The sequence below is a fragment of the Oncorhynchus kisutch genome, linkage group LG11 (assembly GCF_002021735.2).
Source record: "Oncorhynchus kisutch isolate 150728-3 linkage group LG11, Okis_V2, whole genome shotgun sequence".
Classification (NCBI taxonomy): Eukaryota; Metazoa; Chordata; class Actinopteri; order Salmoniformes; family Salmonidae; genus Oncorhynchus; species Oncorhynchus kisutch.
Window position 1 is genome coordinate 67,085,344 of NC_034184.2, and position 19,354 is coordinate 67,104,697.

Consider the following 19,354-nt stretch of genomic DNA (forward strand, 5'->3'; position numbering starts at 1 on the left):
TTTTACATGTTTGTAGAACTACATATTCTAACACACAGAATATGTAGTGCCACTAACACATACCAGATAGAAATGAACACAAGAACATGCACACTCACAACAAATACCAACACACTTCTAGTTTATGCAGGGCAGTGAAAACTTTATAGCCACATTCGCACCAGATGATTTCATTCTTAGAACCACTTGAAGCACATTATAACTATTGCAAGATTTCAGTCCTATGATCTTATACACCTGTATACTGACTCTGTGATTCATATGATTGATACTTTAAGTGGTGTGCAGTAGGATGTTTTTATTAAATGGAACTTTATTTAACTAGGCAAGTCAGTGAAGAACAAATTATTATGTAAAGTGATGGCCTACCAAAAGGCAAATGCCTTTGGGGACGTGGGCTGGGATTACAAATAACAAATCAAATAAAAATATAGGACAAAACACACATAACGACAAGAGAGACACCACAACACTACATAAAGAGAGACACCACAACACTACATAAAGAGAGACACCACAACACTACATAAAGAGAGACACCACAACACTACATAAAGAGAGACACCACAACACTACATAAAGAGAGACACCACAACACTACATAAAGAGAGACACCACAACACTACATAAAGAGAGACACCACAACACTACATAAAGAGAGACACCACAACACTACATAAAGAGAGACCTAAGACAACAACATAGCATGGCAGCAACACATGACAATACAGCATGGTAGCAACACAACATGACAACAACATGGTAGCAACACAACATGGCAGCAGCACAACATGGTACAAACATTACTGGGCATAGACAACAGCACAAAGGGCAAGAAGGTAGAGACAACAATACATCACGTGAAGCAGCCACAACTGTCAGTAAGAGTGTCCATGATTGAGTCTTTGAATGAAAAGATGCCGATAAATCTGTCCAGTTTGAGTGTTTGTTGCAGCTCGTTCCAGTCGCTAGCTGCAGTGAACTGAAAAGAGAAGCGACCCAGGGATGGGTGTGCTTTGGGTACTTTTAACATAATGTGACTGGCAGAACGGGTGTTGTATGTGGAGGATGAGGGCTGCAGTAGGTATCTCAGATAGGGGGGAGTGAGGTCTAAGAGGGTTTTATAAATAAGCATCGACCAGTGGGTCTTGCGCCGGGTATACAGAGATGGCCAGTTAACAGAGGAGAATAGAGTGCAGTGATGTGTCCTATAAGGAGTATTGGTGGCAAATAACATTCAATAAAAATCTAATCAAATGTATTTGTCACATGCGCCGAATACAACAGGTGAAACGCTTACTTACAAGCCTTTAACCAACAATGCAGGGAATAGAGTTAAGAAAAGATTAACTAAATAAAATAAAGTGACATTTTAGTTTTTTAAAAATCTAACAGTAACTCAAGAAAATTACATAACAATAATGAGGCTATATACAGGGGGTACCGGTACCAAGTTAATGTGCGGAGGTACAAGTTAGTCGAGGTCATTTGTAGTAGCAGCAGTGTAAAAACAAAAGGGGGGGGTGGGGGTCAATGTAAATAGTCCCGATGGCCATTTGATTAATTGTTCAGCAGTGGCTTGGGGGTAGAAGCTGTTAAGGAGCCTTTTGGGCCTAGACTTCGAGCTCCGGTACCGCTTGCCGTGCGGTAGCAGAGAGAACAGTCTATGACTTGGGTGACCAGAGTCTTTGACAATTGTTTGGGCCTTCCTCTGACACCGCCTAGTATATAGGTCCTGGATGTCAGGAAGCTTGGCCCCAATGATGTACTGGGCCGTAAGCACTACCATCTGTAGTGCCTTACGGTCAGATGCAGAGGAGATCACATTCCAGGCAGTGATGCAACTGGTCAGGATGCTCTCGAGGGTGCAACTGTATAACTTTTTGAGGATCTGGGCACCCATGCCAAATCTTTACAGTCTCTTGAGTGGGAAAAGGTGCCTTCTTCACAACTGCCAATCTATAAATCTCCGTAATCTAGCATGAGTAGGATGGTCATCTGAATCAGGGTTAGTTTGTCAGCTGTGGTTAAAGAGGAGCGATTACAATAGAGGAAACCAAGTCTAGATTTAACCTTAGCCTGCAGCTTTGATATGTGCTGAGAGAAGGACACCGTACCATTTAGCCATACTCCCAAGTACTTGTATGAGGTGACTACCTCAAGCTCTAAACCCTCAGAGGTATTAATCACATCGGTGGGGAGAGGGGCATACTTCCTACCGAACCACATGACCTTTGTTTTGGAGGTGTTCAGAACAAGGTTAAGGGCAGAGGAAGCTTGTGGACACTAAGAAAGCTTTGTTGTAGAGCATTTAACACAAAATCCGGGGAGGGGCCAGCTGAGTATAAGACCGTATCATCTGCATATAAATGAATGAGAGAGCTATCTACTGCCTGAGCTATGTTGTTGATGTAAATTGAGAAGAGTGTGGGGCCTAGGATTGAGCCTTGGGGTACTCCCTTGGTGACAGGCAGTGGCTGAGACAGCAGATGTTCTGATTTTATACACTGCACTCTTTGAAAGAGGTTGTTAGCAAACCAGGTCAAAGACCCCTCAGAGACACCAATACTCCTTAGCCGGCCCACATAAATGGAATGGTCTACCCTATCAAAAGCTTTGGCCAAGTCAATAAAAATAGCAGCACAACATTGCTTAGAATCAAGAGCAATGGTGACATAATTTAGGACCTTTAAAGTTGCAGTGACACATCTATAACCTGAGCGGAAACCAGATAGTATACCAGAGAGAATACTATAGACATCAAGAAATCCAGTCAGTTGATTATTGACAAGTTTTTCCAACACTTTTGATAAACAGGGAAAAATAAAAATTGGCCTATAACAGTTAAGATCAGCTTAAATAAAGGATGCACCGTGGCTGCTTTCCAAGCAATGGGAACCTTCCCAGAGAGGAGAGACAGGTTAAAAAGGTCTGACATGCCGGGCAATTCTAGGGGCAGAAACCTTAAAGAAGAAAGGGTCTAAACCATCTGGCCCAGAAGTTTTTTTGTGGTCAAGTTTAAGGAGCTCCTTCAGCACCTCGGACTCAGTGACTGCCTGTAGGGAAAAACTTTGTAGCGGGGCAGGCGAAAAGGAGGGAGGAGTATCGGGGCTAGTCACATGAGAAGGGGTAGGAGATGTTGGACATGCAAGGAGGCATGTCAGTATGTCAGGCATGTCATGTCAGTAGGCATTGTCAGTAACAACCACATCATCAACATTAAGGGACATGGGCAGCTATGAGGAGGAGGGTTTATTCTCCAGGTCTATAACCATTTCCCAGAACTTCTTGGGGTTAGACCCACAGAGAGAGAACTGCTCCTTAAAGTAACTAACTTTGGCCTTCCGGATAGCCTGAGTGCACTTATTTCTCATTTTCCTGAACGAGAGCCAGTCAGCCTGAATATGGACGTGCCGAGCCTTTTGCCAAATGGAATTCTTGAGGTGGAGTAACTCTGCCAGATCACGGACGAACCAGGGGCTGAACCTGTTTTTAATTCTCATTTTATTAATGGGGGGCGTGTTTGTGAACAATATCACTGAAAATATAAAAAAGAAGGTAGTCTATCACAGTCAGTGGTGAAACAAGTGAGTCACACTTCACACCAAGGATCTAGTACACGTAGATATCTTAGCACATACACTACTGTGTGTCTAGCATACATGCGAACATCCAAGGGCCGTGAAAAGACTGCCGACTGCAAGTACACGTTGAATTTGATGTCAGGTTGAAGTGTGTTTTTGAAAATAGCTTTTAGCATAGTCAATTTGCTTCAAAGATGGGACATGATAACGTATTAAAACATGCCTGATAGGTACATAGAGTAAGCTCACTGTGTCAGTGATATAAGACATGAGGGCATACAGTACCTTTGGTCCTGGAGGACCAGGTTTCCCAATAGGACCCTGTGGAAAGCACCAGGTAAAAATGATTGTTAGTATTAATCATACACATTTTCATATGTATATCAGTCTTATAAGCAAAATGGTGTCCCAGCAGCTCCATATAGAAACCACTCTTTGTGTTCTTACCTGAGGGCCTCTGGGCATCACTGCCCCAAAGCCACCGAGTGTCCCAGACCCCTCAATGTCCTGTAAACAACATACAGTCAATGACTGTAGTGATGATGAGCCCTCTGGCACAAAATGGCTGCCGAGCATCACTAAGGTGGGTGCTACTCATTGGTGATGTATAGGGAGTCGTTGTCCCCATCCCCCCCAACATACAATGTAAATCATTTAAAAGTTTATAATAATAATACAATACATAACATTGTTATGAGAACAGTATTAGTGATCCTTCATTACAAAAGCTTGAAAATAATCAGGTGTACAGTATGTTGTTGACCCTCTGACAGACAGGAGAACTGAATGAGTGAAATCATACTTCCAGGTCCAAGCTGAAGCCCCTTCCTGGGGGTCCCGGTGGCCCAGGAGGGCCCCTCAGGCCTGGCGTCCCCTCTGGGCCCTCTGAGCCGGGCAGACCTGGGAACCCTGCAGCACTTGGCTCCCCCTGGGAGAGAACCACAATGGTTCAGTCTAAAAACCACCTGAAGCAGCATACATTATTACAACGTCCATTTTTGCAGATGTGAAGGAACTGGATGGGTGTAAGTATTATGGAGGGGGCTTCCACTACACCCGCAGGAAGGTGGAGGCATCGCAGTAGCTTAGGCCTATGTTATTCCTTTAGATCTGAAAACGCTGATGGGGGAGTGGCTAGGCATAGGTATTGTTTAAAAAATTGTTTTTATCTGGTTCTGGTTATTAGCAGTAATTATCACTTGATTCACAAACAAGTGTGTTTGGGTTTGAATAGTGGAGAAAGACCGGTGTGGTTTTTATGGTCACTTGAAGCTTGGGGAGTGATGGAGCAGCGTGACTCTGACTTTACCTTTGGTCCAGGAGGTCCGCTCAGACCCGGCTCACCCTGTCAAAGAAAATTAATGTTTCAATCAATTTAAATCAATCAAATTGAAGCTCTTTTTACATCAGAGGGAGACTGTCTTGAGATGATATATTCTACGCAGTCAGTACACAGGATATCAGAGGTCTATATCCAAAGGTCGTACCTTCTCTCCTCTGTCGCCTGCTGGACCAGGGTCCCCATCGTGTCCATCAACCCCCTGGGAGATAGAACAATTCCTTAGATTAGATGTGTTTCTCCGTAATGTAGTTCTGCCCAGTATGGGATCATTCCATTTGTCAGATTGTACTTAGCTGTGAAGTGTCTGATCTGACAGCACAGCAAGACAATATACTGTATCTTTAGTCCACCGGCTAATATAGAAATAATTCATTTATTCATCTATTCAGAAGAGCCTGAACTCAATTCATAGTTTCAACGATCGTAACTGACATGCGATGAATGTCCTGTAAGTGATCCATTCACACAGTTAGTAAAGCCTCCTACATTCTCAAGTCAAAAGGCAGTTTTCCCCAACGATGCGAATAATGGGAGAGACCATGTTTCATGAGATGCGTCTAGCTGCAGTCAGAAGCCATTAGCTCCAGGAGCCAAGATTACATTGTTGCTTCATCACTTCTGAACCTTTAACCTTTCCACACTAGACTCGTAATATCTTTATCTCCATTGGTTAATGGTCTTACTGTATTTTGTGAATCGTATCGTCAAACAAACTTAAAAATGTTTCTCAACAGATTAAGTGAGAGATTATTGGCCTCAGAACAGATTAAAATGTGATGAGGCTGAGCAATATCTCACCACTGGGAAAGTAAGCATAAACACTGCCAAATCTCATGGAAATAGATTGTGACGTGTTGTGGAAAGATGACTGTGAGATCCCTGTACTTCACCAAAGAGGAGGTTGATTAGAGTACGTGTCGGGTTGGATTTGAAACATAACAGCCATGTAGTTTGATGAAACAGTCAAACAGTGAAACAGTGTGTAGCTACAATATTACATGCTGTCTGGAGCAGAGCCAAGTAATCAGGGGTCTGTCTGTGGGAAGTTGGGACCTGGGAATGCATGATCACATGGGCAACTGTCAAATCTGTCGAGGTACAAGTCGGCCTTAACCACAGATCTAGGATCTGATTACTCAACCAGCTACCTCCGATCCTAAACCTAACCAGTAGGGGGCTGAAAAAAAGACCTGACCCTGCATCATCGGATAATGCAAACTTTGACCTACTCTGTCAAACACAAAAGGTTGCAATTCCCATAGTGCTCTGTGATCAAGGTCCCTGGCTTTGAACAGACGAGAAGTCTGAGCTGTGTACATGCTCTGAGGACAGCAAGCCAGGCCAGGCAGCTTGTAGAGCGTGGCGCAGGCAGGCTAGACCACACAGACAGAGAGGGACGCTGACTGGGGTTGTGTTTACCGTAGCAAAGGGGAGCAGACTTGCTTATAAACACAGAGCTCCTTTTACAGTTTGCCTAAAAGACTGGGTGACACACACAATGACTGGTATGTGAGTGATGTCACTCCTGCTTTCCTTCTAGATTGATTAACAGACATGCAACAATAATAAAACACCCCTCTTTTTTCATGTTTACTAAAGCAGTGTGTTACACACCAGTATAGAGGTTTGACCCTATTATATAACCATATCACTGGTTAATTATCTTAACTGTTCATGATTGAAAGTCAAATTCCAATGTACTTTTTTAAACTGTTACAAATCAATATTTGCCTCCATGCCTCTGTCTACAGCCCTCCTTCCCACAGTAAAAATCCCCCCAATTCACAGCAGGTCAGAAAGTATCATTTACAATACAAGTTGTCAAGGCAGCCAGATTGGTGTCACGAGGGTCCAGCTCCATGGTGACCTCACCAAGGCAACAGCTGCTCTGGGTCCCTTAATCACCCGTTCAATCATTCACATAAACATTGGGCCTCCCGAACGTTCTAGGCTTAAGCAAACGGAACAAATTGCAGGGTTGCAGGGGAATTACGCGTTATCCAAATGGTTTCCAGGCATCTCTTGTCATGTAGCGATCAGAGATGTTATAGTTGTGCTGGGCAACAGAAGGGATTGCTGTAAGGTTGTCCGAAGGTTGCTGCTGGGTTTGACTAATCTTGTGGCAGACACCTGGAGTTCCATGCTGTTGATTATCTGGCAGCAATATGTTCTAAGAAATTGATTGGTAAGCTCACACACACCCTTTGTTCATGGTTCTGCAGCACAGAGAGTACATAAAACCACAGATGCCTGGTGTTAAGAAACATGGGGAATGAAGGGAAGTTGTGGGGGAAATTATGCCTTTTTGGCCCATCGGTTCAATGAATAGATAGGACCAGAGTTTAATACCAATCCAGACCCAGAACCAGAACCACTAAACCAACCCAGCATCACCTGAAACAGAGGCCAGGTGAGCAATGGAAAAAGGGACTGGAACATCACCACAGAGTTTAGTTGTGTCTACAATGCGGTTTTAGAAGTCTCCTTCAAATGTGGGTTGGAATGTAGCAATGCTGACCTCTCCACAGGGTGTGCTATAACAGCTGCTTAATTGGCCCTTAGAACTACAAGTGATAGAGGGATGGCACCATCTTACCACTCACTGGCTTTAACAGTATAAGTGAGAGTGATGGAGTTTCAGTAAAGTGTTGGGTGACTCACAGGCTGTCCAGGTTTACCCATCTCTCCATCCTTCCCGGGGGTCCCAGGGGCTCCAGGTGACGCAGAGAGGCCCTCAGACGAACCTGGGGGGCCAGGCAGCCCTGGAGAACCCGGTGGACCAGGGGGACCCTGGATGAAGAAAATAAATAATATTAACATTAATGGTAACAAATAGCATAACCGTCATAACGCATTAACGCTAATGCTAACTGTGTGTATCCAAACAGCCTTTGTGGCTATAATCAGAGAGCAGAACAACAGCAGGTGGATTCTAGGTTTTTGAAAAGGATGGCCACTCACTGTCATAATCTCTGTGTCACTGTCAAAGTCCTCAAAGCCCGAACCGTCCACAACATTCTGCAAACCACATCAACCACATGAATCAATGAACTGATGAATCAATCAACCAACTAATTATTCCATCCATCTATCAATTAATCCACACATCCAGGGTGGTTCATTCCACTACATACCAGGGATCTGGATGAGTTGGGTCGACCCGGTGGCCCGGGAGGACCGGGGGAACCAGGTTTGCCCACTCCAGGATCACCCTACAGGGGTCAACAACAACACACAATCCAGGGTCAAACACAACAACCAACTAGATCAGTGTTTCTCAATCCAATCCCAGGGCATGGGAGCCTGTAGGGGGATTTGTTCAAGGCCAGCACTAACACACCTGATTCAATTCATCGCCAGCCCTTGATTAGTTGAATCGAGTGTGTTGGTGCTCGGCTAGATGAATAATGTACAATGACGTAGAACACTGCTGAACTATTCAGTGACAGTCCCCCATGACCTTGTAGCTGCTAAAACCTGTAGGTCACTAGTACATCATGTACCCTCTGTAACAGTGATGTTATACACTATGTGTTTTGCACCTTGTCTCCTTTGGGACCAGGATCTCCTGGCAAGCCTGGGAATCCCTGAACTCCATTTTCTCCCTGTGGTAGGAACACAGCAAGTGAGTATTATCAACATGAGAAATGGCTGCTGGTTGAAACATATATAGAAATCCACATGGGTTGTGTACTGTACTGTAGGCTTTCTAACAATGATTGGTGGATTGGCAGGAGTTGGAGATTGGATTCATGTGTGGCCCTTCCTCGAGTTATATCTCACTCCATAAACACAGTGTTCAAAGAGAACATTCACCCCGGTATTCACTACAACAGTTATCTAATCTCTTCTGAAGCCCCTTTATGACTGTGTGCACACATGCAGACACACACACAGACAGACACACATACACGCAAACACACATACATGTAGACACACACACACGCACACACACATGCAGACACACACGCACACATGCAGACACACACACACACATGCAGACACACACACACAGACGTACACACACAGAACCCCACACAGATGTACCACATATAAGCAGGACCTATATCCCACCCCATAGGTGGGCAGGTGAAACAGATGAAAAACGGCTAGAGAGACCACCGTAGAAGATAGGGACGTGAGTTGTAAATAAATAGTCAGCCATTTTGGACTACAGCTGTTGGAGATGCATGCACAATGAACTAAACTTTCCTAATTTATGTAAATCCTTTTTAAATCACTATATCCCCCTTTCCTCCATTATTGGCTAAAGTACTGGGTCTGGTGCACACATGTGAGATATTGGCAGGTTGTGTGTGTGTGTGTGTGTTTCATAGGGGGCTGCTGAGGGGAGAACGACTCATAATAATGGACGAAATGGACTGAATGGAATGTCACCAAACACATGGAAATTATGTGTTTGATGTATTTAATACCATTCCACCAATTTCACTCCAGCCATTACTATGAGCCCGCTCTCCCCAATTAAGGTACCACCAACCTCCTGTGGTGTGTGTGTGTGTGTGTGTGCCTGGGAAGCTGTGGCATGTGTACAGTGTTCTTGAGAAAGAGAGAGGGTGGGAGTCATTGTATGTAGCAGGACAACAGGGTCAAGTCTTATGTATTGTGTACTGTAGGGCCTAACACTGAAACAAATGGCTGTAAGTAGACTAATAGTTTAATTTACACAGTGTAGTGATCTCAACTCAGAGATGTGTGAGTCGAGTAATAATGAAAGCTTGAAGTCCATAGAAATGAAGCAGAAGTCATATTGAGCAATGACATGAAGAATACTTACTGGGTCACCATCTTTCCCTCCACTGCCCTGGAGAACAAAGAAAACAATATAAAAGACCCCAAACTATTTTTGACCCCATAAACATACATCAGCTACATCAAAAACTGCCCTTCTCAACCACTGAACAAGATGACAATAAAGCCGTCATGGACAACGGCCGAAGGCCTGAAACCACCTAAATAGGCCATTACAATAGACAATAGCAGATGTTTATAGAGACAGAATTACAGAGAGAGAACGCCAATTGAACTGAACTATTCTGGTGAAAAATATGCCGGGCGGGCCAAACCACACAAATAAAAAGGATAGCATGTTCACAATGTGAGACGGAGAATAGAGAATGCTCCCCTATCGCTTGCCAACTGCCAAGCTCTCACTCTGTGTTTATTGTGCATTGCGTAGCATGACAAATCAGGCAGGGTGTTGTCTGGTGTTTGGCAGGAACTGTCTAGGAGCCAAAGAGAACGAATGAATCGACCGTAACCAGATACAACTGCGATTTTGCCCAATTACAATGCAGTGCTGATAAACATGATCAATGGGTGGTGAAGGGAGGGGATGTTGTGCTAACAAACTGGCTCTTACTGGCTGGCCGTCGTTGCCGGGTGCTCCGGGTGTTCCTGCTGGTCCCTGAGGCCCCTGGGGGCCCCTTGGTCCTGGCTCTCCCTCCCCAGAGGAGCCATCGCCTAACGGGCTTTGCGGGCCTGGGGGGCCGGGGGAGCCAGGGGGTCCGGCTGGCCCTGGGTCTCCTCGCTCTCCTTTCTGACTGGGCGTTGCCTGGAGGGAGAGAGTAAGCTCACACCATGAAAGGATGTTTTAGAACAAGCTAGCAAAGTGTGGTATGTCTGGTATATTGGCAATAAGTGATTTGTTATTGATGGCTCGTCAGGTACAATAGGGCAGGGGTTCTCAAACTCTCTTCCAGTACCCCCAGCTACTCCATGTACTTGAACTACTGAGCTAGCACACCTGATTAAACTTGTCAACGAATTATCAAGCCTTTGACTAGGTGAATCAGATGAGCTAGTTCAGGACTACAACTAACGACAGATTTGACAACCACTGTTATAGATCAGGTAACACACTCCAGGTCTTCAGTTACATCCTATTCAATCTCATTCATTGAACAACTGATACTTACACTTCCTGGTCTATAGGCTGCATCCGCTGTCTGACTTGGTCCTGTGGCCAAAGACACAAAATCACCAATACAAATGTACAGTATATGGCTCCTTACCTCACCATCTTTTACCGCCACCTAGTGGCTATTCATGTAAATACCACAAGGCATAATAACATGTTCACGCAGTGAATTTTCATTTCAAATGATCATAAATTAATCAATTGTGTACAGTCTTCCTCCTCTCTCTCACCTCTCTCAGCGGTCAGCTCCACTTCCTGACCCGAGGTCTCGCCAGCATCCTCCTCATCGTCACTGGGCGATGCCTCTGTGGGAGGGGCACGCACTGGGGTGATCATTGGCTCCTCTGGCTGAGGGGTAGGGGGAGAGCGGGAAGAAATTTAAAACAATGTATCATTTGAACATACAGCTAGAGTCAGGTTCATCATGTTCTGCGAGATTGGTTTTGTCGCCCTAGGAAAAGCCTAGAGTTTGTTTGAATTGTTTTAAAGCATTCTTGCTATGGCTTTGCATTTCGTATCAAGGAGCCCCAAGAATTTGGAATTTTTGATTGAATTGTTGCCATGATAATTTGTTGCATTTTCAGAATTGACTTTCAGTCCTTACTGGGCAAATTACAGACGACTCAGATGACTTTTCTGGTTCTCTGGTGGATTATTACATAACTTTATTTGAACAACTTTCATCAACTCTTGTGAACACATTCTGAACCCAGGGCTTGGAAATGTTTGCCATTGACACCCCTGGAAAGTTTGATCCTGTGATCGTCACCATTGGCAGACAGCGGGGATGATTTTGATGTTGTTGCCTCTACCATGTTGTTGTGGAGTCCAACATGAGCTGGAATGAAACCCATCATGACAGAGTGTAACAGCAAACTGGGGAAAAATATGTATTCTCTGATTGTGGATATTTGTGAAAAGGAGAACAAGGTGAATGAGTTTCAGGACGAAATAACAACTTTGAAAGGATGAGAGACCAGCTGGTGAAAACGGTCAGGTGTGTGGATAGAAAGGTGATTCATGCATACAATGCCACTTTGAGAAAGATGAAAGTTCTCAAGAAGAAACAGTCTCACAAGTGTCTCCTTGAGGATATATTGGAGCACATCACATCAAGAATCAGATTATAGAAGCTGAGGTGCAGAGGTGGTGGCAGGTAGCCTAGCGATTAGAGCATTGTTGCCAGTAACTGAAAGGTTGCTGGATCGAAGACGTGGATGTCGATTAAGGCAACCCCCCCCTCGCACCTCTCTGATTCAGAGGGGTTGGGTTAAATGCGGAAGACACATTTCAGTTGAATGAATTCAGTTGAACAACTGACTAGGCATCCCCCGTTCACAGGCAGTTAGCCAGCCATCAAACTGAAAATACTTTACAGCAGTGGTTCCCAACCAGGGGTACTAGGACCCCTGGGGGTACTTGGCCTATCCACAGGGGCTGCTTGAGTTGACCATAGGCTTAATTGTAAAATGAGGGGGAACTCCAGGAAAATTCAGTTGGTGGTACAGTAAGCTAAAAAGGTTGGGAACCACTGCTTTACAGTATTAGCTAAGTATGTTCAGGTTCAGGTAAGTATGTTGAGGTAATTATCTTTCTAAGTATGTTCAGGTAGGTATTTTCAGGTAAGTATGTTGAGGTAAGTATTCAGGTAAGTGGGTCCACCTACCATCTGGTGCCTTTTCTGTCCCCAGGAAATATCACCTCTTATTTAGTGTAAAATGTCAATTCCAAAACGGTTAAATATAAGGTCAGGTGTGCTTTACCTTAAAAACTACAAAATATGGATCTTGAAAGGGACTTTTTTTCAGTGGATGTAGGCGGTTTTGCCATGTTGCCGGGTGTTATTCTCCAAGAAATATAAGCCATAAAATAACACAATCTTTCTTTATTATTTTATAGTACTAGTTAAAATCTCTCTCAAAATTTTTTTTTCATGATTATTATATTCATTATTATTGTATTGAACCCTTTCTGTGTGTCCCTGATATCACTTTCTACCCTGTTAGTTTGTAGTAATTCTCCTTTAAGAAAACAGCCCCTTCCCACAGTGACATGTGGTTCAGGAAGTATCATTATTTGTTTGATGGGAAAACAATGGTGCAAAGCTAAATAAATATACATCTATTTTTACATGTTTCGTGTTAGTCTGCTTGCCTCACTCATACATTTCCATCCTGTTGAGCTAAATTATAGAGAAAATTCATAAAATGACTAAATACATTTCATATAGAAGTTAAATCCTCTTCAAGTGTTTACCATTATCTTAATCTCAATCACCCACAGAGCTATGACTAATTTAGGCTCCAAATGTCCACCCTGTTAGGATTATATATGTTTTTCTGAAACTCAAACTTTTTCTGACAAAATAAAAATTTTAAAAAGTGGCAGGGGTGGCGGGGTGGGGGTTGGGAGTTGGGGGTTGGGGGTGGCTGTATAAAATAGTCATTGTAGTAATAAAATGGTAATTGTAAACACTTAAAACTACACATTTACAACTGTGGCAATACTGTGATGTTGTAAAATCATTTGATGTAATTCGATCCTCTATTGTAATTGTGACCTGTGGTTTTGATTGTGTGTGCTTTTATATTATGTTCAATACATTTTTTAAATAAATGCTAAAATATGTTTTAAGTGAGAAGTAGGCAGGTAAGAATGCTCTACCAAGGTTTTCCAGCACACAGCTTTGACCTACTACAGTAGCTATGTTGGTCTATTGTACTTCAAACAATGTCTATGCAGGTTGCTTAGGATTCAAATCTTCTCAAACTGCCTAATTCATACTATTCCTGTAGGGGGCAGAGGAGCTGCATGTTGTGTTTTCTCTCCTTCTCTGGCTCACAGCTTATGTATGTGGACGTGTGTTTATGTGTGTGTGTGTGTGTTTATGTTTGTATTTGTATGTGTGAGCATGCATATGTGTGTATGAATGTGTTTGTGTGTGTGTGTGGGCTGACGGACCAGGAGCCCTGCCAAACCAGCTATGCAGGAAAACGCTGGGACCGGATCCACAAGCACACTTGGAATGCCAGAGACATCCTCCCCTGCCTCAGTACATCCTATGCTCTCGGATGAAGCCGCCCATGGGCACAGATCTGGGACCAGTTTTCCCTCCGAAAATCCAAAGATTCCACATTAGCCAAATCACCCTTCCTGAGTCTACCCCAATGCCGGCTAGGACAGAGGACACAAGCAAGCTGTGAGTGGGAGCAGCCTCAAGGAGAGGTAAGGGAGGATAGTGTAGACCACACAAAGTCCAACCTTCACACACAGCTGGAGAGAGAGACAGGGAGATGGAGAGGGAGAGACAGGGAGAAGGGGAGAGAGAGAATGAGAGAGAGGGAGAGAGAGAGAGAGACCGCAATAGAGAGAAGGGGAGAGAGAGACAGAGCGTGAGAGAGAGAGAGAGCGAGAGAGATAAAGAGAGACAGCAAGAGAGAAGGGGAGAGAGAGAATGAGGTAGACAGACACAGAGAAAGAGAATGAAAGAGAGACAGAGAGAGAGCGAGAGCGAGAGCGAGAGCGAGAGCGAGAGCGAGAGAGAGAGAGAGAGAGAGAGAAGGGGAGAGAGAGAAGTAAGTAACCTTAGTAGTGTGTTGCCTAACTAACTAACCACAACCATGTGGTGCTTCACAGTTGGGTTACTAATCTCCATGTACTTAGAAGTGTGCTTCCCTGAAGTGTCTTGGAAAATTCCCATTGACCTGCACACAGTGTGGTCTCTCCTACTCAACTTTTGATCTCGTCACATTCTTTCAGATCATATCCATTCCCTGGTAATTGGAGAGAAAAAGCTAATGGGATATTGGAAGAGAAACTCTGCCAAGCATCAGTGAATGACTAAGCAGGTGTGATGTTAAGCAGTCTGCTTGGTGTCCATGTGAAAGTTCAATGCACTGAAAAGATGACGGAAGGCAGTGTCAAAGCGATAGTTAGACAGTGCAAGCATCTTGTCAACAGAGCATGATCTCCACGACATATACTGTAGCATGGGATGTGTCTGTCAACGTTGGATCATTTTTTGAGGCATGAAGATGTCCTTCAAGCTAAAGACCAATACGTCTCACTCCAAACAGGCAGAAGGATACAGCAGAGGAGTGGGAGTGAGACAGACAGTAACATGTTTTTGGATGCAGAACTCACTCTGACCTCTTCTAATGGACTCCATATCAAACGAGCGAGCTTCATTTCCATCTCTGGGAATAACCAATGTGTTCTTATCTAAATGGCTGTGGTGAGATATGGGGGAGTGGAGCACAGATGTGTCAGAAAGCAGCTGATATTCAGAAGAGGAAATGTTATCCTCCCAGACTCAGTCCAAGAACATCAGGCCAGATCTGGCTGAGCGAAGAGCATTTCTCACATGGAGAACCTGGCAGGAGGAACGGCATAACTCCACGTCTCCCACCTAACTGGCCCTATTAGGAGGACATTTTTCAATTGGATTGATCCAAGGCCCTTTGATTCTGGATGTACTGTAAAAACACTGTGGAAGTATGGATTTAGAAGGTGTACATTTTGTTGACGTTTCAATTGAAGTATTTCGTAAACTATCCTCGTGGGTTATGAGAGTGGGATAAAACATGTCTACATGTTAATATACTGTATGTGGTTGGGTCTGTACGTGCGTGCGTGCGTGCGTGTGTGCGTGTGTGTGTGTCACTCACCATAATGTACTCTCTCTCCTCTACTACCTTCTTCACTTCATCCAGAGTTTCTGTGTCATCGAAGGAGTCGTCTCCACTCCCATACCCAGATGCCTGAAAGAGAATAACAATGGAAATACTCTAGTAGCAACCTTGTCATAACATACCATTTAAATTATGACTCATGAATTTGCAATCTCCTTTTTTAAATTTTTTACATATTCAATCACAAGCCAATTATCTAATGCTTTTCCAAGTAGCAATAACTCAGGCTTATGCATGTGGAAATATTTAAAAAACAGAGATGAAAACAGAGGGGGGGAAATACAAAGAAATGTAATCAACCAAAACAATCTGTAAAGCCCTGCAGGCTGCAGACCAGACTCGATCACACAGTCCTGTGATGCTCTCTCACAACCACAAGAGGGGGTGATGAGCCCATTCATCATGAGCCTTTCTCAGGTTTGATGGAGTCGGTCGTAGTTCAGCCCATTAGCACTGATTCAAGGTCAGATTTAACATTTTCATAATAGTTTTAGTATTGGGGGTGGAGTCATCTGATCCAAGCACACCTGTTGGAGGGCAACTTCGACCTCAAGCTTTGAGGATATCAGTGAACCTTGCAGCGAGGCGAGCCCCTGTACAGTACCTTACCACTGTCTCTGGTGTTAACCACAAACACTGCTCCAACAGCCTTAAATACCCTCTCATTGCATTCTTTCCTTTATGAGGATTCATTTGAACATATTTCATAGGTGATAGTTTTATGGCGGAAATGTCATCTGTATTTGGAAAGTTACATATCTTAAAAAGTTGATTGCTGACATGCAACACATGTTTGGGACTATATCAAATGAAATGTTATTAGTCACATGCGGCATATACAACAGGTGTAGACCCTTACGGTGAAATGCTTACGAGCCCCTAACCAACAATGCAGCAGTTTCATAAAACAAACAGATAAGAATAAGAGATAAAAGTAACAAGTAATTAAAGAGCAACAGTGAAATAACAATAGCGAGACTATATAGAGTCGGGTGGGGGGGTGGGGGTGGGGGGGTAAATGGCCTAATGAACCAAATACCAAAATATCGTTTTTGGGTGGAATTGTCCTTAAAAGGTAGAGTATTGGGATTAAGGGGACACACTCACATAGGGGTCGTCCTCCTCACACTGGTCATCTGGGGCCGTGGGGTCTCCCTTCAGAACCAGCTGCTGAATAGAACCCTGGGGGGGAGAGAGAGAGAGGGGAGACGGTAAGTCACAATAACACTAGTGTACACACTCACAGTCAATGCATGAACCCTTGTGCCCTTGCACGCATGCACACACACACACACACACACACACACACACACACACACACACCAAATGAATGACCATTCTCACTCTCACTCCCATTAGTAATACCATTCCACAACCATTTACTGCAATTGAAATCAGCATTTCAAGTATGGCGAACAGGTGCCTCTAGTCTTACTGACAATAGCTATTCAAGACAAGCAACCTTTAAACTGCTATAACTCGAACAGAACATAGATCCCACTCTAGCAATGAATAACAGAAGTGCTGCAAATGGACAAAGGCGTGCTTGGTAAATCTATTTGTGGGTTCTATCCAGAGGACAAACACCTGTTTTTAATCCAACAAATCTTCTAGGAAACAAGTGGAGGGGAGAGAGGGAGAAGAGAGGAGAGGAAGGGAGGGAGGGAGAAGAGAGGCAGGATCAATCTGGGTCAACCAAATGAAGTCCATCTGTTGATGCTGTAAACAGAGTTTGCAGATAAACAACAAATGTGCCATGCAACAGCGAGCTCTGATTAATTCAAAGTTTCGTGAGCTTTTCTGAGATCAATCTTAATCTTTGAATAGAAAAGGGACGCGAGAAGAGCACGGTACAAAACAATCAAGGATTTTGTTGAATTAAACTTGAATTAAAAGCATTGCGATCAGTGAACCTTCCAAATAGTAAACACTACCATCAATCGCGTTCAGCTGATGATTCGTTGATTATTTGAATCAGCTGTGTAGTGCTAGGGCAAAGTCCAAAAAGCGCACCCCCTGGTGTCCCGAGGACCGAGTTTGGGAAACCCTGCTCAACACTGCAGCTGTGACCTACAGGGGGTGCTGCTGACCCATACTGATCAGCGGCTGTGTGATTGCAATGACATTGTATGCGTTTGTGTGCATTGCTCACAGTGTGTGATCCCAGTGCCTGATGGGCGAGACTTTAAAAGAAAAGCTGCTCTAAGGGCCCGAATCCCACCCCTGATCTGTAATATTGCTGGAATGCCACGGTAGACTACTGATATTGCTTTTCACCCCTACGATGACACAACTGAGCAAAGACATAATAATAGAATTGAGCTCTACTGTCCAATGTGAATCGGCTGTTCTTCTTTTTGCTGTTTTATGTTCATCCCGACTCCTCAGACGCTACAAACACAAACAGTACATACTGTACGAGAGGCTGGAAGCAGCACCAGGCCGGCTGCAGAGCATCGCCCCCCCCCATAGTGTTGTTTTGATCCATGTCCACTATTGGCTATATGTTACTAATCTAACAGGACTCAGACATAAACACAAAAATAAGTATCAACAGCAGAAGAATGAAGTAAACAGATTTGACACGACCAAGTAAACACAAATATAGCAGTAAAAGCTGTACAATAAAATGCAACTTGCAAATCCACATTATTTTAGAAAAGGGACATTTACAGTAAATGAAACGAGGCACATATAAAAGCAGCTAGATGCAGCTACCCTCAGCTAGAGGGTACACTTAGTATGGTAAGAGTATGCATCCCTGTGGCGGAGGGGAGTAGTGAGCTTAGATTTATGAGGATGGGGGATATGGCCAAAGGCACAGAGAGCCATGTCTCAGCCGAGCTGGATTGTCTCTTGGCTGCAGACGGGGAGGAGGGGGGAGTGGTGTACCTCTCTCTTCCTCAGACCTTACTGGATCAGTAACGTTATCTCACGGCCTGCCTGTAATCTGAGGAGCATTGGCTAGACTGACTAAACTTTTCTGCACACTGTTTGGCAGGGTAACAACAAGCTGGCTACAGCAGACACCAACAGGCACCCAGCAAGAGGAGGGTTTTCTTCACAGCACAAGCCACCACATTGCATAAACAACCATGTCTGTTGGAACCGAGTAACCGTTGCAAAGACAGCAGACGCGAAGGTCTTGTGTTGTGATGGTAAGTTACACAATAAAACGGTCCTATCAAGCAGAACATCTAAAACATATGCTGCTTACGTCAGGGTTACACAAAGTCTCTTCGCAAGATTTCAGCTAACACTTAAATGTATTTAGAAATAAAACAAACATGGTCACTATCAGAACTGGCTGTTACTGAAGACCACTGGTCCCAAACCAGCATGGTATGACTACCATGACTGCCTGGCTGCAAGCACGCACATGCACGCAAACGCTCACACTCATGCCCACAAGCACGCGCACATGCACGCACACACACACACTCATGTGCACGCACCCTCTTAGCAGAGCAAGAGAAAGAGAGAGGACTAAAGGAAGATGAGCAATGAACACAGAGTGATTTATAGAGTGATAGGCTCTGATCAGCGAGCAGTCTGCTTTGCTCCCGGGTGCTAGGTGAGAAGAGATAGGCGGGTGCAGGTTGAAACAAGCAGGTTGGAAGAGAGAGAGTTTCCTGCTCCTCTCCCCAAGGTTAACTATATTTCTCGGAATCTACTAACCCATCGCTCCAATGAAACTTTAATGAGAGGAAAATAGCTGCTTGAAATGAGCTTTTTGGTGCACTTTAAAACTGAAGCAGGCAATGATTTATTAGTTCATCCACTCTGTTTAGATTAG

The 19,354-nt window shown here is 44.1% G+C and overlaps 1 protein-coding gene across 4 annotated transcripts in view; it reads right to left on the reverse strand.

Moving 5' to 3' along the window:
• LOC109899368 (collagen alpha-1(XVIII) chain) overlaps positions 1-19,354 on the reverse strand; it is a 78,460-nt gene that overhangs the window by 18,617 nt on the left and 40,489 nt on the right. For all 4 annotated transcript variants that reach the window (XM_031836144.1, XM_020494547.2, XM_020494548.2 and 1 more), the window contains exons 4-18: positions 16,666-16,740; positions 15,535-15,627; positions 11,098-11,215; positions 10,866-10,906; positions 10,310-10,501; positions 9,725-9,751; positions 8,469-8,531; positions 8,061-8,138; positions 7,888-7,944; positions 7,588-7,716; positions 5,072-5,125; positions 4,894-4,929; positions 4,387-4,512; positions 4,032-4,091; positions 3,870-3,905 (exon numbers count right to left, since the gene is read on the reverse strand). In XM_031836144.1, the coding sequence (XP_031692004.1) occupies positions 3,870-3,905; positions 4,032-4,091; positions 4,387-4,512; positions 4,894-4,929; positions 5,072-5,125; positions 7,588-7,716; positions 7,888-7,944; positions 8,061-8,138; positions 8,469-8,531; positions 9,725-9,751; positions 10,310-10,501; positions 10,866-10,906; positions 11,098-11,215; positions 15,535-15,627; positions 16,666-16,740 (1,185 nt within the window). The remainder of the gene's footprint in view (positions 1-3,869; positions 3,906-4,031; positions 4,092-4,386; positions 4,513-4,893; positions 4,930-5,071; positions 5,126-7,587; positions 7,717-7,887; positions 7,945-8,060; positions 8,139-8,468; positions 8,532-9,724; positions 9,752-10,309; positions 10,502-10,865; positions 10,907-11,097; positions 11,216-15,534; positions 15,628-16,665; positions 16,741-19,354) is intronic.